This window comes from Xyrauchen texanus, chromosome 14 (assembly GCF_025860055.1).
Source record: "Xyrauchen texanus isolate HMW12.3.18 chromosome 14, RBS_HiC_50CHRs, whole genome shotgun sequence".
Taxonomy (NCBI): Eukaryota; Metazoa; Chordata; class Actinopteri; order Cypriniformes; family Catostomidae; genus Xyrauchen; species Xyrauchen texanus.
This window is the reverse complement of record NC_068289.1, coordinates 6,964,531-6,988,943: the sequence shown is the minus strand read 5'-3', so window position 1 is coordinate 6,988,943 and position 24,413 is coordinate 6,964,531. Positions and strand designations below refer to the sequence as shown.

At 40.3% G+C, this 24,413-nt stretch overlaps 1 protein-coding gene across 2 annotated transcripts in view; it reads left to right on the top strand.

Moving 5' to 3' along the window:
• The window catches only part of thsd7ba (thrombospondin, type I, domain containing 7Ba), a 281,967-nt gene that overhangs the window by 206,654 nt on the left and 50,900 nt on the right, over positions 1-24,413 (top strand). For both annotated transcript variants that reach the window (XM_052142989.1, XM_052142987.1), the window contains one exon: positions 20,647-20,838. In XM_052142989.1, coding sequence (XP_051998949.1) covers positions 20,647-20,838 — 192 coding nt within the window. The remainder of the gene's footprint in view (positions 1-20,646; positions 20,839-24,413) is intronic.

The following is a 24,413-nucleotide window of genomic DNA, read 5'->3' as shown; positions in this document are numbered from 1 at the left end:
TGAAGCCTCCATACACACTAGATCTCCACGGTAAAGAGGGTGGGACATCAGACCGAGAAGCAATAACAAATATTAACAGAAACAATAACAAAGCCGCATGCTCTCACAAGCAGGCAAACTATCCTATTGGCATGAGCGCACATCACCCAGATATTAAGGCGATATACACTCTTGCCAACCGACAAACAAGTAGACAGCTCGCGACCCGGGTGTGCAGTGCAAAATGAGCACAACGTGTATCCTCGGAAGCGAGAGACAGACACAGATTATTGACTGGAGTGCAAGCAGCGAAGATGACACAAGCTTGATGCACCCATATCAATAACAGGCAGACAAGGAGTATGAATGCCTGGTCCCGACACAGACCAGAACAGAACTAGAAAGGAAGTCAGGACCCAGTCACCATACTCATGAAACACAACAGACAGAAGAGCACGTGGCAGGGAGATAACAGGAGCCGCACACTCACACAAAGACAGACACAAGAACGTGTGGCCGGGTTTTGCTCTGAAAGTGAATGATAACTCAAGATTGGAAGCCCTTGAAAATAATATCACATTTGAATAATTTCTATATACGGTTAGTTCCAGATTGGTTGAGATCAAATTAAAAATAAATGATGGTATCCAAAAATGATTACTTTTGGATGCAATGTAGTGTGACATTTTCCTGACCTTCCCTAATTTATCAGCATATTTTATTGTTACCATGAAAAAAAGATGACCTTTTTGTAGAAAGTCAAAGGTCAGTATTATTCTAGATAATTAGTGCATTCATTAAAATTAATGAGGCCATTCATTATAAATAATAAGTCTGTGTAAATGCTATCTTGCAGGAGAAGACTCAGATATTCACTAGTAAGAAGCCACTTCAGTGAGAGTGCCGCCACAGCAAGGTTAGAAAACAGACTGCAAGAAGATGGAGTGCAGCAAGCACTTGCCTGTGTGCAGATTCAATTTCATGGCTTATTTAAACCAGCGCTTGACATAGTGTTGACCTCCCCTTGGATCTCTTCTGCAGGAGAGCATACTGTATATGCAAGTAAACAATAAATCTCGGCTAGTTTACAAATGCTGCTCACCGATTAGTTTCTGCTTTTTACTCCACAACAACTGACAGCAAGTACCACAAATGCAGTAAGCTCTTGTTTTTACCTTATTCTAGTCATTAAAAATTACGCAGGTTGTTTATGTACCTGGATGATTTATTGTTGTATTTTATGCAAGCATTCCAGCTGGTGTAATTTTATTATGCTCAGTGTTCTCAGGTGGAGTGGTGACTTGAGACAGGCAGACAAATGCTCTCCGCCACGTTGATGCAAATGAGTCAGCCGCAGACTCCGGCTGTGTTTCAGAACACTTGTTCTATCAGCACCTAAAAAAAAAAAAAGGTCGATGGCAATGCAGTAAATTACACTAAATGAACCAGAAAGACAGAGTCTTTTGCAAAACTAATGGAATATAATTTCTATGAACCGCACATATATTTTGATACCTCAGGCAGACTTACAATGGAAAAAGTGACCAGATGTCATTCATTATCTTTGAGAGTTGGCGATGTAAGGCGACATGAGTGACGGCGATCTTTGGAGATGTGACAAAGTTCAAATAAATGAGCAGCGAAGTGATGCAGCAATTACCAGTGGGAGTGAAGACTGTGGAGTTCACATGATCCGCCTCCTGATACAGTTGGAAACTGTCTGTCAATACTTTTATATGCACGGTTATAATAGAGCTACAGCAGGGTTTTGTGTAGTCAAGCAATAGTGTTCATTTGTATGTACTAGGGTGTAGCACCGAATTTTGGTCCTGGGCACAGAATTATTTTAGGGACCCCTGACCAATTTGGGTTTGTGGTGGGGATAATATCCAGCATAAACATTTTAGATGGAAATTTAACAGTGCTAATTCATTACTTTGAATTAAATTAATTAAATATTATTTGAATCAGGCAATCAGGGTGTTGGATATTTGGTACTGATGAATTTAGACGGGAACCGTTAAAGTGCTCGCATTCTCACACCATTATATGTAAGGGTATTTGGTATGCTAAATTTAGAAGGGAATTTAGGGTCTTGAAATATGTGAGCTATGAACTAAATTAAACTGTCCTTATTATACATTATTAGGTAATGAAATGTATAATGGAATTAGTTGCGTTCGACAACCATTATAAATTAGATAAATGACAAATACCTAGATTATTTGTCTGAATAAATTCTACACCATTAGAATTGTAATACAACGTCTTGTTGTATCTGCTCACAATTTCTACTGTAAGGAATTAGCTTTAATAAGTGAATTATGATTAATTCACTTATTGGAGTGATATTATTCTCATGGCTTATTGAAAATAATATCACACGTATTTAGGTACCGCTTTGAATGAAAACTTTTAGAAACAGGGATGAGATTATTTATCAAAATATACCATAGTTCAAATCCTCTTTGAATACAAACAAACTTTATTACTATTCTAAACATAAATCTAATCTAATACATATATACATAAGACAGGTTGGTGAGAAGAGTGACAGAATGTGAAATAAATGATCAATACAGCGAAAATGAACTTTATGGAGTCTGTTGACAATGCTTTAAGAACCATTTAACCTTATTTGATTCTGCATCGATTTGCTATCGGATTACCCAATGTATTTAACAAATACACCAGCACTTTGAGCACAATATTGGAGATGTACTTGTTTGTAGTAGTGTTTCCATGCGTTCTTTATGTTGCTTGGTTCTTGGCTCTTGGTCAAAAGTTCGTTCCGTCGATGTTTTGGACCTCTGTAAGATCAGAAGGTTATTGTCTGTATGAATGAATGAGGTTGGCTTTGAAGCGAGCCCTTCTCTGAACCATAGAGACTGAGAGGCTTCCTCGATACTTCAAGTCCTGAGCTCCCTTGGACCTCACATAGCATGGATCTGGTTCCGACGAGATCCTGAGAAGACAACGAGGACAGAGTCAGAGCGAAGTCTGAGCAGGAGAGCAAGCAGCTAGGGAAGACGACAAGAGAAGAGATGACGAGAGCGTGTTCTTCCTGTTTGGAAACATTTGAACTGAAATTGGCCACATACCCAAAGGTGTCCTGCGCCAATCAGAAGTCACATGGACAATTGGGCTGTCTTTTGCGACAGTTGATTTATGGTCCTTTGTTTCAGATTCTGTAACAAAATTCCCACTCAAAATAATGCATATTTAATCATGAACTTTTAAATCTTGATACCTAGATTCAAATCATGTTGTTTCAATTCTTCTGCATGTATAATACTACAAGGGACTAAAAATTTTCAAGTAATGAAACAAGTAACAACATTTTAGAATGTTGAACCTAAACGAAAACAGGAACAAAATGATATTCAATTGTGAAAACTTATTGGTTATCGTTGTAAACTCCATTCCCTGATGGAAGGAATAAGACATTGTGTTGAATATGCATACAACTCCCCCAGACATACCCCAAGGTATAAAAGGAGCTGACTCGCAACCACTCATACAGGTTTTAAACTGAGGAGCCGAGACAGGGTCTCGGCCATTTCAGCGGGTAGTACAGCATTGTGCCAAGAGGGACACAACGTCTTGTTCCCTTCACCAGGTATTGGAGGTTACAACAGTAAGACTTTACCTATCTGTCACTCACTCGAGGTTGTATCAATGAAGTGGCACTAGGGGTCCCTATACGAAACACCACAACAAGCTGAACTGTGTTACTTGGACTGACGGTGCAGGTGCAAGCAAGCCGCTGCGTGCCTAATAGCAGGTGCATCCGGTCTGCTTGTAGCCTTGCCCAACGCCCCAAGAATGTCACACAGTCCCTCACACCCCTGGGGAGCTCTGCCCAAGGGAGATGTGAATTTACCAACAGGGAACCCGTACCGTGGAAAATACATCACAAGTGGTTACCACAGGTAACCAGAACATGTGGAGCACCTACCCCAGTATAGGGCATACTAGCACATGTACTGGGCCCAGCTCTGAATTCCTCAGCCGAATTCGCCAGCCACAGGGCTAAGGAGGAAAGACAACCAGGGATAAAAAGTTAAACGAAACCAAGGATTCTTCACCTGACCCTCCGGTGGGGGAGGGATTGGTCTGCTTACCAGCTCCCATAGTGCAGTTTCCTGAGTCCCAGGGCTGCCCATCTCAGGGGCGCTTCAAAGCCTTCCTGGTGTTCTTGGTGGCCGGCCGATAGGCAGGTGGCATCAGGGGCCTGCGGGTAGCTCCACGACGAGTCCGGCCCGAGGGGCGGGCTGTGGCGGAGCTGGTGTTGCCACCATATAGGAGGCTCTGCTGTACTGCGGAAGGGCCCAAGGGTGTTGCTCGACACAACCGTAGTGTGCGAGGTGGAAAACCACTGTAATGCACCGTAGATCCAAGAGAGAGAGAGAGAGAGATGAATGGAATGGCAGGACGGATTCAGCTCAGTGAATGCATCCGCTCGGCTCTGAAGAAGAAATCTGAGGGTGTGTTTGCACGTGGCACTCCTTTTATACCTGTATGTCCAGGGGAGTGGCATGCAAATTCCACACGCCAATTCTCATTGGCCTTTTCTCAAAGATCAAGAGTTAAACCCTAGTATCAACTCATCGACACAACGTAGAGTGAGTGAATGAAAGGGAACATTGTAACAGTCACCTCTTTGCAACCTGAACGTTAAATCTTTGTGACACATACACTAAAAACAATCTAGATGCAGCTCAACGAATGAAACAGAAAGCAAGTGTCTAGACATGCGTTTTTGAAACCTGAACTTCTTATTAACTTCAAACTAAAAAAGTGTCTAAAAATGTGTCGGTCACTGCGTGAAATACAGCGAGACGCGATGCAGCAGTCTAGGACATTCGTCCAGCGCATTTACATAGGAAAACAATGAAAAAACAGAGCAGACGCACACAAAAACATGTATGGTGTGAACAGCCCCTAAATCATCCGAACGGATGTCATGTGTCTGAGCATTTGAGTGAAACAAGTTTGGAAGGCCGATAAATTTTTTCATAAACCCAAAGTCCTATTGACCTGAACCTGGCAGCTTCTTACGTGAACTACTCTGAGAGCGCTGACAACGGCATGTTCGCGTGTGTACCAGAACAACATGTCACTTCAAGCGGTTTTTGCTGAGCTTTCCTACCGGGCTGGGGGCCCTCTCGATGTCTGGGGCCCCACGCAATAGCATGGTGGTTAAAACCGCTACTGATGATCATATCAGGTATTGGCAATCTCACAGGCTGACAGTTACATTGTGATGTAATGTCAAATATTTATATGATTTGAGCCAATTGTACTCCAGTTTATTAAATGTGAAACTGGAGGTTTGAGATGAGATACTTATTTTTTCATCTTTACTATTACTGTTTGTAAATCTTTTTCTCCCTTCTACTCTAGTTCTCTCTACTACCTTTTCTTTGCACATTCGTTCCTTTTTCCCACACAGTGCTACAGAGACAGAAAGGTTGACAAAAGTGACATTCTGATTGGAGTGGCAAGCTGCCCATTTTAAGCACAATTATTTCCCCTCTCTTAGCATTATTTACATTTTATTCTCATCTCGTCTCATGACAGGGATCATCTTAATAATGCAGCCACTTACAAAGGTGACAATATTTGTCGACTACTCAAAAGGACACAGGAGAGAACTTATTTGGCCCTTAAAAGACACTGTCAGACTTGCCAGCAAAGCTTCTCAGAACTCATTAACTACAAAGGCCAAGAACACAAACCACTAAGATTCTTCTGTTCATTACAGTAACCCTTTCATGTGCTCCTAATATTCATGTTTTGTAGTGTGGGCATCAAAGACCAATTAAATGACTACTGGAGCTCATCACAATACCAAGAGGTACTGTGGAAAGTGCTCCCATAACCACCCATAATAATGCAAATGGATTAACTGAGACATTTTAGTCAATGATGTGAGATAAAGATTGGTATGTGTGGTATAATCAATATATCTGCCATCTTAAATACCCTCACATTATTTAGAGGACAATCAGATTGCACTAAATCACCTCAGCGAAGATCACAAAATGAAAGTACAAGGAGCTTTTTTACAACAAGATATGATGCAGCATCAAATTGCCTTAAAACTATTCAAAAACAATGTGTGACACAAATTTTCCTCAGTGAATATATGGCATACCAGAGCGAGAGTGAAATGTGCTCCAGACATTCATGTGCTATAGAGCAAAATGCAAACAATCAGACAATACAGATTTCTAGTTGTGTGCTTACAGCACAGACAGCTCCAATGACCGAAATGGGAGCATTCTAGGTTTGTTGCATCTTGTCACCTGTTCTCTGTGTAGATCTGCTGTTTTGTGACATTAAACACTGACAGCGATTGAATCACTGGAGTTCACCAAGTCGCTGTATACTGCTGGTTACTAGCAGACAATCTTACACAATCAGTAAGTTTGATTTTAAAGTGTGTATACATTTAATAATTGAAAAGTTTAATTTCAGTAAAATGTCACGTAGTCTGACTGAAATCGTATGTGCGACTGGTGCTGGTCGGTCTAACAGACCTAAATTATGCGATTGTAGCTTGTCTTTGTCCAGGTTGTATACACGTTAATCAGATTACAATTGCCATCTGCGCTGTGCACATGCATGTTCAGAAAGATGCATCACTTGTATTTAACCCGCCGTGTTTGATGACCTTACTGAGTATACTCAGTTTGGACCGTTCGCTGGCTGATGGACCAGACCACTTTCACTTTTGTTGAGGGGTGGTGGGAGCTGCTAACATGGGAGGAGACATGGCAGATTATAGGGGAACTTCCCATTTTTACAGGTCTTGCAACGTTGTATTTTAACCAATAGCATGTAATTACTATATACATTATATAAAACAAATAGTTATATTATGGAATCTCAATGAAACCTTTCTGTGGGCCCCCTTCCAGTGAGGGCCCCTATTACTCAATCATTACTTGTAGATATGCCCCTGTGTATCTACAATTATACATGGCACAATGCGTAATCGACAGTGTTGGTTACTTAAAAATAGTAATTCATTACAAATTACTAATTATTTCCTCTAAAAATTGTAACCAGATTACTTTACAAATTACGTCTTTGGAAAAGTAATAAGATTACTTTTAAATTACTTTCTAAAACACTGTTCCGCTCAACAAATTTAAAATAATGTCTTTATTTCTTGTTCATTATTACATACAAGTCATACACTCAGTACCTCACATTTCTCCTTCACAATGACTCGATAATGTACTTAAAAATGAAAGTCAGTAAATGTAATCTTACTACAAGAAATTTAAATGTAATGCATAACATTAAAGTAATTCAATTACAATAAGTAATTACTTTGTTATTGGATTACACCCAACATTGATAATCGAATATTTTAAGTAAGGACCTCAAAGACGGCGGGTTAAATACAGGTGGTGCATCTTTCTGAACATGCATGTGCACAGCGCAGATGGCAATTGTAATCCGATTAACGTGTATACAAACTGGACGAAGACAAACACCAATCGCACATACGATTTCAATCAGATTAAAGTGTTTACATGACATTTTACTGAAGTTAAACTTTGAAAGTTATTAAATGTATACACACTTTAAAATCAATCGTACTGATTGTGTAAGATTGTCTGTTAGTAACCAGCAGTATACTGTGACTTGGTGAACCCCAGTGATTCAATCGCTGTCAATGTTTAACGTCACAAAACAGCAGATCTGGTGACAAGATGCAACAAACCTAGAATGCTCCCATTTCAGTCATTGGAGCTGTCTGTGCTGTAAGCACACAACTAGAAATCTGTATTGTCTGATTGTTTGCATTTTGCTCTATAGCACATGAATGTCTGGAGCACATTTCACTCTCGCTCTGGTATGCCATATATTCACTGAGGAAAATTTGTGTCACACATTGTTTTTGAATAGTTTTAAAGCAATTTGATGTTGCGTCATATCTTGTTGTAAAAAGGCTCCTTGTACTTTCATTATGTGAGGGTATTTAAGATGGCAGATATATTGATTATACCACACATACCAATCTTTTTTCTCACATCATTGACTAAAATGTCTCAGTCAATCCATTTGCATTATTATGGGTGGTTATGGGAGCACTTTCCACAGTACCTCTTGGTATTGTGATGAGCTCCAGTAGTCATTTAATTGGTCTTTGATGCCCACACTACAAAACATGAATATTAGGAGCACATGAAAGGGTTACTGTAATGAACAGAAGAATCTTAGTGGTTTGTGTTCTTGGCCTTTGTAGTTAATGAGTTCTGAGAAGCTTTGCTGGCAAGTCTGACAGTGTCTTTTAAGGGCCAAATAAGTTCTCTCCCGTGTCCTTTTGAGTAGTCGACAAATATTGCCACCTTTGTAAGTGGCTGCGTTATTAAGATGATCCCTGTCATGAGACGAGATGAGAATAAAATGTAAATAATGTTAAGAGAGGGGAAATAATTGTGCTAAAAATGGGTAGCTTGCCACTCCAATCAGAATGTCACTTTTGTCAACCTTTCTGTCTCTGTAGCACTGTGTGGGAAAAAGGAATGAATGTGCAAAGAAAAGGTAGTAGAGAGAACTAGAGTAGAAGGGAGAAAAAGATTTACAAACAGTAATAGTAAAGATGAAAAAATAAGTATCTCATCTCAAACCTCCAGTTTCACATTTAAGAGGACAGTTGGCTCAAATCAGAAATATTCGACATTACTAAACTGTGTCGTTAAAGGTATTATATATGATATACTACTCTGGAATACTAGCAATCTGAGGAATTATATATGACTATATCTGATTTCCAAGTGTTGCTAGCTTCATGTCTCGTTTCACTCTGCAGTCTCTTTCTGCTCATTTTAAAATCATTTAAATTCAAACCACTATTTAATGTCTGTTTAGATATTTAAGCCATAAGTAGCCATATAATAAGTCCTGATCAACCTTTTGGGGTTTATTTTTAGATAATGACCAGCTGATTTTACAGTTCATGATCCCTTACATGCTACAGAATTAACAAATTCACAGCAAATAAATGCCTTTGCTAATCATAATCTGAATGTGCCATTTTCACAACACAAAAGGAACAATAATTATATTTTTATAACACCATCCTACATGTATATACCGTCTCCACCCACATTGCTCTGAAGTGGATAGAGCAAACAATTCGGTCAGAGAGCAAAATTTGAATTTCAAATTGGAATCAATAAGATGTGTAAAGGCTTGTTTGTACATCCATGCCTCTTCAAAGACATCAAATGGTTCTTCTGTGAGATAACAGCATGACATTGCTCTAGGGAAGGTTACGTCCATGCAGACTGAAGTCAGAAGCGATGCAGGCTCTCAAAGTGGCACCTGAACATTGTTTTTTTTTTTTCATTATATTTTTTATTTTGAATTCAGACAATCCCATGTGTTCTTTTCAAAGCCTGTCATACACATCTGGGAGGGTTATAATTATTTGAATCATTTTTATTTGAATGCAAATAGCAGATTTGAGATGAAAGAGCAGGATTTCATCTACACGCACAAAAAGAGCAAGTGTAATAGTAAAAATTTCCAAATGGGACAAAATATAATGTAACTTGGTAAAGAAATAACTGGTGTATGTATTTAGTCTTCCTGTTATTTATTTTGATTCTTTTTCTTTTCTTAAATCTTTTTTTTTTTAAGTTAGCTTGTAAAAATGAAAAGTAAAGCAAAATCTCTGCATCTGCTTTGTGTTTTTATTTTTTGGATTAAATACATTTTTCTTACTGTGGCAGTACAAGTCATGGAATCAGATGGTAAAAACGTCTCGGGTTATGACTATAACCCTTGTTCCCTGAGAAGGGAACGAGACACTGCGTCGTTGAAAACGACTCTTTGGGGAACGCTCCTTAGCGTGCGCCTCTGAATTATGAATGAAACTATTCCAATCTTGATTGGTGTTGCGTCATGACGTAACATGTGACGGCATAACCGGATGCATAAAAGTGACGCCGGTACACACACACATTAGCCTAGCGATGAAGCAAGCCGCTCTCAGGCATTGAGGGGCATGGCAGGACGACGCAGTGTCTCGTTCCCTTCTCAGGGAACAAGGGTTATAGTCATAACCCGAGACGTTCCCTTCCGAGGGAACTCGCGACTGCGTCGTTGAAAACGACTCTTTGGGGAACGAATGCCCACTAGGCCACGCACCGAAAAAGGCCTGCCCTAGAGTGAAACTGAACTCAGGCACTCAACTAGGACGAGAGCACACGTGCGCCAGGCGTACTAGGGAGGTGCAGACTATAAAACCTGATGAAAGTGTGCGGGGTAGCCCAACCGGCTGCCTCACAGATCTCCTGGAGGGGCACTCCCGATAAGAGAGCCCTAGAGGACGCCATGCCTCTAGTTGAATGAGCCCTTATGGCCAAAGGTGAAGGCAAATTGCGCACCTTGTAGGTCCGAGATAATAGCCTGAACAATCCAATTACTAATGGTTTGTTTCGAGGCAGGGAGCCCCTTCTTAGGTGACCCAAAACACACTAACAGTTGGTCCGACCTCCTTCAAGAAGAGGACCTCTCGAGGTAAATGCCCAAAGCTCTGACAGGGCAGAGCAAATGGAGCCTCTCTTCTTCTGCCGACACATGAGGTGGAGGATGAAAAGCCTGCAGGACCGTAGACCGTGCCGTGTTAGAAGGCACCTTAGGCACATAGCCAGGTCTCGGGTGCAGAATGGCTTTAACTCCGCCAGGGGCAAACTCCAAGCAAGCTGGTGTTACTGCCAGGGCTTGAAGATCTCCCACCCTCTTTAGAGAGGTAATAGCTAAGAGAAAAGCCATCTTGAACGTCAGGTCCTTGGGCGAAGCCGACTGAAGGGGTCCGAAGGGGGCCAGGGATAACCCTTCGAGAACCACCGCCAGGTCCCAGGCAGGAACCCTGGACCTGGTTGTCGGTCTCATCCTCCATGTACCACGGAGAAAACGAATGACCAGCTGGTGCCTCCCCAGAGGCCCATCACTCAGTGGTGCATGGAAAGCCGAAATGGCAGCCACGTACACCTTAAGTGTGGAAGGGGAGAGACCCGCAGAGAAACGATTTTGAAGAAACTCCAGAACTGAAGCCACCGGGCAGTTAACTGGATCTAATTCATGTTCTCTACACCAAGTGGAGAACACATTCCACTTGAGGCCATATAATCTCCTAGTAGGCGGAGCCCTAGAGCCAAGTATGGTTTCAACCACCCCCGCTGATAGACCAGCATTTAGGTACTGAACCCCCTCAGGGGCCAGACCCACAGTTTCCACAGCTCCGGACGAGGGTGGAAAACTGTGCCCCTTGCCTGAGACAACAGATCCCTCCTCAGAGGAATCTGCCGTGGTGGAGCTATCAGGAGTGAAATTATGTCTGAGAACCATACTCGGGCCGGCCACATCGGGGCAACCAGAAGTAGACTGATGCCCTCTTGGCGGACCCTTTCCAGGACTCCCGGGAGCAGAGCGATAGGGGGAAATGCGTACAGGCGAGGCCTCGGCCGGGCCTGTACCATGGCATCCAACCCCAGTATTTTCTCTTGGGACCAAAGAATCATCTGATGCGCCAGTCTGCACAGAGGGCGCGATCTGAGTCCCCCTTGTTGGTTCAGATAAGCTACCACTGATGTATTGTCCGAACGTACTAGGACATGGTAACCTTAGATGTCTGGAAGGAAGCTCCTCAGAGCCCTGAACACAGCCAACATCTCTAGACAGTTTATGTGCCAAGAATGATGATGGTCCTGCCACAGACCCCTGGCAAAGCGGCCGTCCATGACCGCGCCCCAGCCAGTGAGGGAGGCGTCTGTCGAAACGGTTTTCCGGCGACATGACACTCCCAACACTGGCCCTAGGGACAGGAACCAAGGTTTCTTCCATATTAGCAGAGAACGAAGGCACCTGCGCGTTACTCTGATTATACAAAATGGATTCCCCTTGGGGGAAAACCCCTTGGCTTTCAGCCACCACTGGAGGGGCCTCATGTATAGAAGGCCCAAAGGTATAATGTTGGATGCCGCTGCCATGAGGCCCAGCAGTCTTTAAAACTGCTTTACAGTGATGGCCTGGCCTAGCTTTAACCCGGACACCATCGCCAGAACGGACTCGATACGTGCAGGAGACATGCGTGCCTGCATCGTAACCGAGTCCCACACAACACCCAGAAACGTTGTGCACTGGGATGGTTGTAACACACTCTTTTGTGTTGAGTCTCAACCCCAAACTTCGAATATGGCCAAGGACGACATCTCGATGCCGAATCGCCATTTCTCGAGACTGGGCCAGAATGAGCCAGTCATCGATATAATTCAGTATGCGGATGCCCTGAAGTCTCAGAGGAGCAGGAGCTGCATCCATACATTTGGTGAATGTGCGGGAGAGAGTGCTAGGCCGAACGGAAGAACCCGATATTGGTAAGCTTCACCCCCGAAAGCGAACCTCAGGAACCTCCTGTGACATGGAAGGATGGGTACATAAAAATAGGCGTCTTTTAGATCTATCGTGACAAACCAGTCCTCGGATCTGATCTGACTCACGATGACAGGAATGGTAAGCATTTTGAACCTGAACCTCCTCAAAGGCCGGTTCAAAACTCTGAGATCTAAAATCGGCCTCAACCCCCCATCCTTTTTTGGAACTATAAAGTACCGGCTGTAAAGACCGGACTCCCTGTCTGAATGAGGAACACGTTCTATGGCCTCCTTCAGCAGCAGAGATTGCACTTCTTGTTCCATCACCTGAGCCTGCTCCGAACCACTGTAGTCTGCACCACCCCAGAGAATTTGGGGGCGGTGCCCAACTGCAGTCTGTACCCTGATTTTATTATATGCAGGACCCATGCAGATATGTTGGGAAGATGATTCCATGCCTCTACAAAATCTACTAAGGGAACCAGCCTCTCGGGCTGGTCTCGGGTGTTTTTCGAGCACTGTTCTCGACTTCCTGAAGCGAGATACCGGCAGGATTTAGTCGATACAATTCTTGTGACCACAATTGATGTGTGTTTTTTATTTTTTTATTTTTTTTATTTTTTTGAATAATATATCTATATATTAGATATCTTTGTGGAGATCGGGGAAAAAACGGAAAACCCCGGCGCTGAGGTTGTGATCTGTGCCGCTGGAAACGCACGTCTAATTTGCTTTCAACTTGCATTCCCTGCTCATTTTGTGCTGCGCTCCCAAACAGTTCACACATAAAGCGTGCGTGTCCCTACCCGTAATGAAACGAGGGCAGGGGTGCACGCACTTCTTGAACTGTTCGGTGACCATAATATTTTTAAATCAGACAAACAACACCAAATAAGACAAACAATTTCAACATAGAGCTTGCTGAAGAGCGAAAAGCTAATGTGTGTGTGTACCGGCGTCACTTTTATGCATCCGGTTATGCCGTCACATGTTAAGTCATGACGCAACACCAATCAAGATTGGAATAGTTTCATTCATAATTCAGAGGCGCACGCTAAGGAGCGTTCCCCAAAGAGTCGTTTTCAACGACGCAGTGCGAGTTCCCTCGGAAGGGAACTCGGTACTCCAAGGTACTTCATGAATATCATGATATTACCTTGGTATTTGTCCAAAACAACATAATAACACCATGGCCCAGGCCCGAATTGGCTAATCGGGAGCACCGGGAGAATTCCCGGTGGGCCGGTCTGTTTTTTGGCTGCGAGGGCTGGTGTTGTCATGGCACTGGGTTGAAATATGGATACTGTCCCTAGGCTGCCTGTACTCATAGCAGCCCACTCTTTTTTATTTTACCTTAACCCCACTCTTTTTATTTATAATTTTTTTACAGCCCACTCACAGAGTGCAGCCTGCAGGTTAATGACTTAATTATCTTTTGACTCCCCTGACAGCGGCACCTTGCTTAAAAAAAAATGGCACTTGTAAACTTCAGTCAGTGGTGGTTGTGGTTGATGGAGGATATGGGATAAAATGAGGGCAAAGGCCCTGAAAAGGCAAGATTAAAAAAAGAAAGCTCTTCAAACTGACACGACCATATGTACAAAACTGAGCAGCTTTTTCACCAGCACACCAAATGAAGGTGACGAGAGGGCCGGCAAGCTAACGTTAAGCTAGCTAAGAGCAGTGCAAATGATACGGAAGCAGGTCTTGTAGTTAACTAAAAACTCAGAAACTGACATTTCTCAGTGTGGTCAGCGGCTCTTCTATGAGTTGCGTGAATGTCCCGATCTAAGGGGGAGTGATTGAAACTGCACCCGGCTGAGAGACCCACTGTCACGGGGACGCTCGTCCCTCGAGCCCGCACTTACTAAAGCTAGGTTATAACGCGATGGCTCACGACTTATTGAATCATAATATATGTGTCACTGTGCATTTCTTATCATGAAGAAAATGGGCAATACGCAGCTTTATTATTAAGAGAGAGTTTGTTTTTTTGTGAGTTAAAGATGGATTGAAGTGAGGGCAGTCTTCGCCCCATTATGCACTGCAGCAAAATACGTTTTTGATTTGTTTTGTTTTGGCTTGTTTTCTAATAAAAATATCTAAAACTCATTTAAAACCATGTACATTTACTTTAGGAAATATACTGCAGAAGAAAAATTGTTATCTGAGAATGTTTGATATATTATTGAAAATGCAAATATTTAAAAATATATAAAAATCCTTTTAGAAAAGATGAATTCACCTGAGAAGCAGCATATGAGATATATAGACTTGCTTTTAGAGAATAGACCTTAAATATAATATAGTTTTTTCTTTACTGCACTTGCAGAAGTACAACCATGTGAAGAAAAAAAAATACACTTCCTGTATATTTAAGATAAATTCTCTTAAAGCATGTCTAACTTACATGTTGATTCTCAAGTAAATGTATCTTGTTTTAATTATTTTTAGGCTGTAGAGAACAGTGCACTATTGCAGACTTATATACTGAGGTTTTAATTTCATTATTTTAATAGTCAGTCATGAACTATAGTGGGCCGGTCTAAGGCATGAAACTCTAGGGCTGAAAATGAGCCCTGCCATGGTCCATGTCCAAGAAACCATGGTATTACTATGGAATCCTTGTCATGATGTTTTTAAAAATAAATATTTTTGTAGATTAGATAGTTAAAATAAAATGAGTGGAAAAAGGCTGTAATGGCTAGTCTTTGTGAGTCTCGCAGTCTTAGTTATTATTAATTTGTAGTTTTTATACTTTCCTTATACATACCAAAATGTATAGGTTTACATATTCACAATAACACTACCACCATTCGCCTAGTTGACTATAGCCCTCTAGCCATAGACTGGTATATAGGTCTTCTTGCTTGGAAATGGGAACAATTTTAATTAGAAGAGGGACATTTTTATAATGAGCAAAAAAACAAAGTGTGCCTTAGTTGTAAAAATGTGCTAGGGAGGTGAGAATTTTTCATTTGACAGGTAAGCGACACCAACCTATCTTAATTTGTTCCTTTGTCTACTTTTGTCCATCTCATTCCTTTAGGAGGCACCATTCTTCATCTCATTTTGATGTTTGATGTCAAATGACGCTTATAAATTGAGGCAACTGTTTTGGCAGTTGTCTAGTTAACATGATTCAATCCATTTGTGTTCATCAGTCTGTATGGATACTGTGTTAAATTAGTTTGGAAATGAGTTTTGGAATCTCCTCAATTACCTTTGTGTAACAAAAGGCACGGCTGTATTAGACACCTTGTCAATAGTGTCTGTGTGATTGCTGGAGAGTAATAAAATGTGAACAGCTTCTGAGAATTTCTTTATTGCATTTGGCACTACCGTTCCATGCACTTATGTTATTGTATAATTTGAAACCCTGCATTCAGAGGCACTTGTATTCAGTTTCATTTGCAATTACAGGTATATTAAGGCTGTTAAAAAATAGACATTATACAGCAGTTAGCTCTGGTCTTCAAATCCAAATTGACAAGTGACATTCCAAGAGTGCCGCTATTTATTATCGGTCTGCGATAGTTCACAGTTTGTATTACTCCGCTTGTCCGTGTTCACTAAAACAAAAATCTCTTTGGCTGAACTGATTCTGTTGTGGACAGTGTTTCCACATGTTTGAAATTCGTTTTCTAATCATAAAATGACTATGTTACCTCAAAACAAACACTTTGTTTAAAAAGAACATTGCTGAATTGGGTAAACCCAACTAAATTAGATGTGTCGATGTAACTCGATGTACTAGTGGAAGTGAATGTTAGTATGATAAATACATGCCGGTTTGAAGCACTACAGAGTGTAGTTTAGTAACTATACTGTGGCTAGCAAAGCATTTGCTCAAGGAAGCAATTTTATGTGCGATATTTACTTGTCCTCATCATTACCTCAAGCTCCTCTTCACCATAATGGTAACCCCCAAAACTCCAACATAACAGAAACTATTCTAAATCTCAATATAACAAAATATTAAACATTAACAACTATCCCCCTTTATATTCATCTTGCACAAAAACACATAAAATAACACTTAATTTTAAAATGTACTGTTAGAAATCCCCTTCCCAGTTTCATCAACGCTACATAAATACCATAAAAAGTATTCATTTAGTCCCATCTCAAATGGATTAAGTAAACTTCCAATCACAATTTTAAATGGATAGAATACTCTAGAATGAAAGAAATTGAATAAGCAGACTTAGCAATTAATTGATGGAAAATGTGGTGCTTTGCCTCAAACTGAAATCTCAAATCACTCAACCATATACACAAGTGCAACAGTGGGTGAAAGTCTTGGGTGCGGCTCCAAGCAACATAATATTCATGACAGTGATGAGACATATACCAATCTACAATAAATAACATATTTACACAACACAATTTACAAAACTAATTGTGAAGGTTCCCAGGGCGCCACAGCACGCCAGCTTCACAGTGGGATAATAACTTAGTTTTGCACAAAGGTTTCAGCTTCACAATATTCCTTAGTCTCAACACTTTAGGTTCACAGAACGTTCTGATCCACACTCTCTCTTCCTGGTCTGCTGGCTATGTGGCTCTTTTGTGCCGCTCTCCCCGAGTTCACTGTAATCAGAAACAGGTGTTAATTTAGCTCAGGTGCAAGTGCCCTTACAGCTCTCTCTCTCTCCGGATGGACACTTGACCATGCCCCCGCTGCCACACTAATATACAGATACTTACACACAACACAATATACAAATAATAATAATACACAATGTACAATATACAATATACACAATATAGAAAACACAGTATACAAAAAAAAAAAAAAATATATATATATATATATATATATATATATTATTATTATTATTATTCTATGATGGACTGGCACCTGTCCAGGGTGTCCCTGCCTTCGCCCAATGTTAGCTGGGATAGGTTCAGCCCCGACCCTGTACACAGGATAGCGTTGACGATGGATGGATGGATGGATTATTATTATTATTATTATTATTAATATTTTTTATTTATTTTAAGCAATATCACACGAGCAAGAGTGCGATATGGCCCTACATCAGCACCGGCCGCAGGCACGATGCCACAGGCCGAGTGCCGTAGGTAATCACAGCAATGCTGATGTAGGGCCATATAGCATGATTGCGAGTGTGATATTGCTTATAGACAACAGTTCAATGAACAAGTATATTTAAAACAAATTAGGAAAAATGAAGTAAAAAGAGTCATAAAAAGAGCATTTGTGCATGGAACTACTTTCTTACGCGACGGATCAGAATCTGCCGTTGCTGGTTCAGTACAAATGATGCGTCCAACACTCCGTTAGTAATTAAAAAATGTCACTTCAGAAATAGTATCACGGCTTTTTCTACCAAGTTATTGGATAAACAAGGATGAATGTGAATGAGTAAGTGTGTGAGTGTGTGTGTGGGACGTATTACCATCATTATGTGAAAGAGCGGTGATCCAATCTCCGACCCCCAGGAACAGGTTTGCAGATTTTCTGAGCATTGCTGTGAGATCCTGGGGGAGGGGAAGTCCCTCAGCCTGGAAAACATTGTGGGACAAAGTGGGGATGACCCTGCTGGGGCTGCAATGCCTCAAATATTGGAGGAAGAAGTCACTCCCTGTGGGTGGCTGGCTGAGGAGCCATCTTTGGAGGAAGTACTGAAGGCGATCCGGAGCCTGATACCAGGAAAGGCACTGGGCAGAGATGATCTCCCAAGTGAAATGCTGAGGGAGGGTGACGTTTGTGTACAGACTGCCCTACATGACATCATAACAACAGTCTGGACCACTGGTTGGGTTCTGCAGGATTGGAAGTATGCCCTGGTGGTCCCGCTCTTTAAAAAGGGGGACTGCACGGATTGTAACAACTATAGGGGCATTTCGCTCCTCATTGTGCCGTGAAAGGTCCTGGCAAGGATTATTCAACATCGCCTTGCCAGGTACGCTGAGGAGAGGCTTGAGGAGCCCCAGTGTGGTTTCAGGAAAGGGCGGTCTTGCACAGTTGCCACATTCTCTGTCCGTCTGCTACAGCAGAGGTGTAGGGAATTCCAGCAAGACCTACATCTCTGCTTTATTGACCTGGTCAAGGCCTATGATACCATCAGTAGGCCTGGGCTCTGGGTTGTTCTTCGTGCTTTCGGAGTCCCAGACCCGCTGCTCGTGATCATTAAGGACCTTCATGATGGCGAGCGGGCCCGGGTAAAACTACGTGGCCGGGAGTCGAAGCCATTCACTGTTCACCTTGGAGTGAACAGGGAATATTATTTAATATCTATTTTGACCACGTGGTTCGATGGCTGTACCGGAGGAATTTCCATCTGGTACAGATATAATGGGAGGTTGATCGATGCCCGGGTGTGGTCAAGGGATGGCTCCCTATTGGTCAACCACATTATGTATGCTGATGATGGTATAAACAGGGAGGCAAAGTCACAGAAATGTATTTTCCACTGAATAACGAAGACACTAACGGTTGATAATGCTTTGGTTTCATTTTGAAATATAGCTGAGAAAAAACTGGCAAAAATGTACTTTACTCAAAATCTATTTCTCGTTTATAGCATGTATAGCATATGCAGTTGTAATAAATATCAGCACGGTTGTGATTACCTGCCACTATTTTATGAAAGCAGTATAATTCTGTATTGTACAGTCATTTTATTACTGTAAAATGCACTAATTTGTTGTAATAATGCGCCCCATTATTTCTTGTAATATCACTGTATTGAAAATATTGTGGCTTTTTTCTTGATTATAACTAGCCTAATTAGATAATTAAGAGCATTCAGTGCTATTCACATTCTGTCAAACAATGTGTGCTTGACCAATAATAAGCCTTGTTGTTTAGTTTGAAAAGTTTACTTCAAGTGTCATCGTTATAGCTATGTGTTAACTGAATTCCCATGAAAAGATTCTGCTCAGTGGAAGGAAGCCACACTCTGGAGGACTGTGTCAAAACATGTCATCATGTATGGCAGAGTGGCAAATTTAAGTCAGTGAGCGAAAAGTCCTCGGCTGTCTGCTAGGAACATCACCCTGTGGGTGGAATGGACACACCATTGTGCTGAAAAGGTAACAGGCGGCTTCACATTTGCCAAGCATATCATTTATGGTCCCTCAGTGGCAGCAATGCTCAGGAGGTGTATTTTCATGCAGGAAGATCTGAAATCAGCACTGTAAAAGATAGAATTATAGGGAAACATGATGGCTTTTAGTCACAATGCCTTTGCTTACTTCCAGCGCCGAATACATTTGAATGAATTTGCTTTACAGTGAATGTCTGAAGAACTGTCAAGTAACATGTTCGCACAGCAGCATATTTTGTATTATTTAAAAGGAAAGTACACCCAAAAATGAAATATTCTTCTAAAAATCTTCATTTGTGTTCAACAGAAGAAAGAAAGTCATACACATCTGGGATGTCATGACAGTGAGTAAATGATGAGAGAAATGTCATTTTTGTCTGAACTATTCCTATAATGAGGCTGATTGAATTGGTGTTGAATTACGTAGTCTCTTTTAGACTTAGACCTTTAACCAAACAGCATAATATCTGGTCCTCATTGCAGCTTATTCTGGTCAAGAACTGCACACTTACATGAACTTACAAGTGACATGTAAAGTAAGAAAAAAACAACAACCATGTTTGGTTTGTTAAACAGCAGTCTCCATAAATGGATATACAGTGAAAAATAGCAGAAGATGTTTATAGGTGTGTGTATATACAGTTCTGATTGTGAATATACTGTATAGTTAACCTGATATAAAGTACTTTTAACAAATCTCTGAGTATCTTCCAAACATTTAATGCATTGAGCTTGCAGACTTTGGCAAATCCAGTGACTATTTCTTCCTCGGAAACATTCACTGTATAAATTCTGAATGTTGTAATACATTTTTTTTTCCTGGTGTACTGATTACAAAAAAAAAACATGTACCCTAACTCCCGAAAGTTGGATAAAGCAAGCCAATCAAGTTGAAATTGAGGATTCCAGCCAGTGCTTGCCATTTTTGTGTTCAATATGCTTTAGGCCGTCAGTGAAAGGACTTTGGGCGGTCCGTGGGAGTGCTGTTTATGGCTGAGGCTAGGAATGACTTGAATTGTTAACGCTGTATATACATTATCAGATTTCATTTTTCAGTCTTTGTGATTCTGCAGTTTGCAAGCTTGAAATGACCAATGTTTATTAATATTAGCAAGTGGGCATAAATTACAGCAGATGTGCTATCGTGTTAAAGCTCTGGTGGGGTTGATTGTGTTTTCTCCCAGGAGTGAGCTGTGTGGACAAATATGATGAGGTGGCAGATGTATCAGACTGTCTGCAGTGGGCCGGGCCGATGCCATCACGCTTCAGGAGCTGCTGGGTCCCCTGCAGGGATGACTGCACTCTCAGTACTTGGTCTAAATTCACAGAGTGCTCTGGCTGTGGGAACCGACGTACCCGCAAACGCACCTTAACAGGTGAGATACATTCAGATTACTCACAGAGTGTCTCAAAGTTGTGAATGTTCAACATTTAACATAACAGTGCCACACCTCATGCACTAATTACATTAATGAGAAAATTGTGTGAGGTGATAGAGGTTGCCTAGTTATTACAGATCTGGGATGGTGACCAAAAGGTTGCAGGTTTGAACTATGCAAGGGGCAATCCCTTAGACTAAGACACTTAAACTCAGGTTGCTCCATTGGGATGTATTTTTCAGTAAATAAGTAAGTACGTAAAACTGAATATATATAGCACCTTCAAAAAAGGTTTGTTTCTTTACTTCCACTGAATCACACAATATGCTCTTTTGAACATTCTCAAATCATGCTGGAAAACATGAATCATCAGGTTTTGCACAGAACTGCGGAGTCCATGCCAGCTCGAATGCATGCTGTCACTAAAAAATAAGAAGGACATACCAAAATAGAAGCATTTTCACTAGTGGAATTTCACTCAGACTTTTGGACCCCACTGTATACATGCACATCAACACATTCACATCAGTGTTAATCTCGTCAACAAATAACCGTTTGTTGCCAAAGGGATTTTTTGATTTTGTCAGTGCTAATGAATACAAATTAAAAAGATGCATCATGACGATAATTAAACTATTTTATTAAAACAGTGCACAATATAAACAGAAGAAGAAACATCTAGAGAAACATCTGTTTATAGAAGAAGCTATTAGATATTGTTCATCTAATCCAATATTTCAGTATGTTGGGAATTTCCCCACTTGAGCTGTGTGCCCTGAACACTGACAAAATGAATCAGGAGGGTTAATTACCTCTCTCAAATGCATTCTTATTTCTACTTGAGAAAAATCACTTTATCCACAACATACATGCAATATTACAACTTGCATCTGCACATACAATGAAATTATGTAACTTGCATTGAGAATATGCTGTTTCCTTAAAAACCAAGCGTTCAGCATGCAGTTCAATATTCTAAACTAGCTAAAAATGGAAAATTAATAAGTCTTTAAAGCATGAAGAATGCAGAATACAGTAGGGTAACTTCTAAAGAGTAGCTACTACTTCAGTATATTCATTAAATATCAGTATATTGTATGTAGCCTATCTTTTAAATGTTTTATACATGTTTAAATTAAGAAATGTTTATATATTTTTTTTCTAAATGTTTGAATATTTGATTAAAGTTTGGTCTTTTAAAGTTTGACATCTTTTTGTAATTTTGCACATTATCATCAACTAAAATATATTATTTTCACTGACTATAATGTAATGCCATTTTTAGTAAAAATAAAAGTAAAACCGTTAAGCACAGTGCACAGCCTTTTGCAATGACTGAAAAATCAGTATACGACAATAAAATTAGATTATAAATACGATTGTAAATATAAAAATAATGATAATAATTGAAAAATAAGCCATGATATTTTGATAGTTTAACACAAATCTCATATATATATATATATATATATATATATATATATATATATATATATATAAATATTATTATTATTATTATTTATACCATGGTCTGGGTGAATACTCGATTCTGATTGGCTGCAGGGTGTCCGTTAAAAAGTGATAGAGGACACCTAGTAAAGTAGTTCTGGTGAAACTGCCTGTTTACCATTCGAAATTAATAAATAAATGCGCTGCCTACAACAGCTGTGAGTAACCATAGCAACAGGCAGTCAAAGTATCCGTTAACAATTTGCTCTATCAAAACAAACATCTAACGTTAGTTAGATATTACATAGCCTACTAATACAACAATGAGCGACTTCGTTATTTCTTTTAACATTTATGGAGAATATGACAACTTTGACGACTGGGATGCTGCTGAAGAAAGAAAAAATTTTAATAAAACGGAGAAACGACACAAAGAGATAACACCGGGAAAATTGAATCAAATAGAAGACGAAAAAGATGAGATCAACACGAAAAAAAATACGAAATGGGCAGTAAATACACTCAGAGACTTTATTGTTCAAAAAGAAATGGACTCCAGCTTTGAAAATAACACCGCTGCTGCTCTGAATGAGACCCTGCGGCAGTTTTACGCAGCTGTCCAGACAACCAAGGCAGGAGGAGAGTACAGCGCAGAACTAATTGTTTTTTTTTTGTTTGATTGTTGTCTGATTAATTGTTTTATGTGTAATAAAATAATAACTATGCCTACCTTTGTGTTTCATGAAAAAAAAAAATGCATTTTTGAACCTGAAGGGTTCTACAAGCTGAGCGGACTATAAATATCTCCGGTTGCTAAATAAACCGTCAGGCAAGTTATTATTTGTAAAAACTAGATTTAGCCTAATTAAAATATAAACTAATGTTTTAAAAATGTTTTATTTGGCAAGTGACCATGGTATAAGCGTGTTAATGCCCTCCGAGGTGTCCGCTGCGCGTCGGCCGGTTCACACCTCGCCGTCGTCCATTAAAACCTGACAATGGACACCTCGTCGGGCATTAACCCTTTCTTATTTATTTTTTCTGATAACGGCTACAGCAGTGATTGTGACTTCATTTGATGTTCCACTATATTTTAAGAGTTTGGACATTAATTTTAATACAGCCTGCTGGTGGAATCTACAAACTGCAAATACAGGAACTGAATTTGGAATTTGTGCTGAGACAAGACATTTTGCACCACTTCATTACTATAAAATACACACACAGTTTGTGCACCTACACCCACAGTAGTGCAAACACTTCCACCCTCGCCCACTTGAACTTTGTGCTGGTATGAAAATGTTATACTTAGAATTAACGCTTTCACGAAAATTGGATAAGATGTAGAGCACGGTCGTAGCGCTTCGCTTTGCACACTCATAACAAGACAGCCCTAAAATTATTAAATGACAAAATTTTGAACTAAAACTAAAACTATGACTAAAACAAAAAACATCCATACATATGAAAGGAGATGCAAGAAAACAACATTTTAAGAGTAAAGGTGAAAGTGTGTAATTCTGCCCCACTCATAAAAATAATGATCGTTTCCAAACAGGTTTTTACAAACTCTCCTACTGCCTACTGTATATGTGTTGATGAGTGCTGGCATGCTCTACCACGCAGCAATTCTTACAGTACTTACCTCAGGAAATGGAAGAACAAGCATTGATACATTTGTTATTTACATTCTGTAAGATGCCTAGTGTGACAGAATACAACAATTTCAGAATGAAAATTGTCATGGTGAATATGTTAAATCCTTATACCATAGCAAGTCGATAAGCTTGTTTAAATCCTGACAAGTACAAGCACAAATTAGTGGCAGCATATTTGTAAAATCCTTCAGGAGCTAGTGCCAAGTTCTATAATGATTTTGAGAGTGTCACAATTGTATTATCACTTCAGTTATATTACTTTAACAAAGGGGATAAGCTGACAGTTATGTCAGCTTCGGTATATTCCTTAGCTGGGTATAATCAGCTAAAAGCAGGGAAATAGACTTGAAAATAAAAAAGTGAACTTTTGTTCAGTGCCCCGTTTCATTGTTTCATTAACTATGCTCTTCATTTCCACTTTTCTCCTTTTGTTAACATTACTGTGAATATCAAACTTGTTTTGAC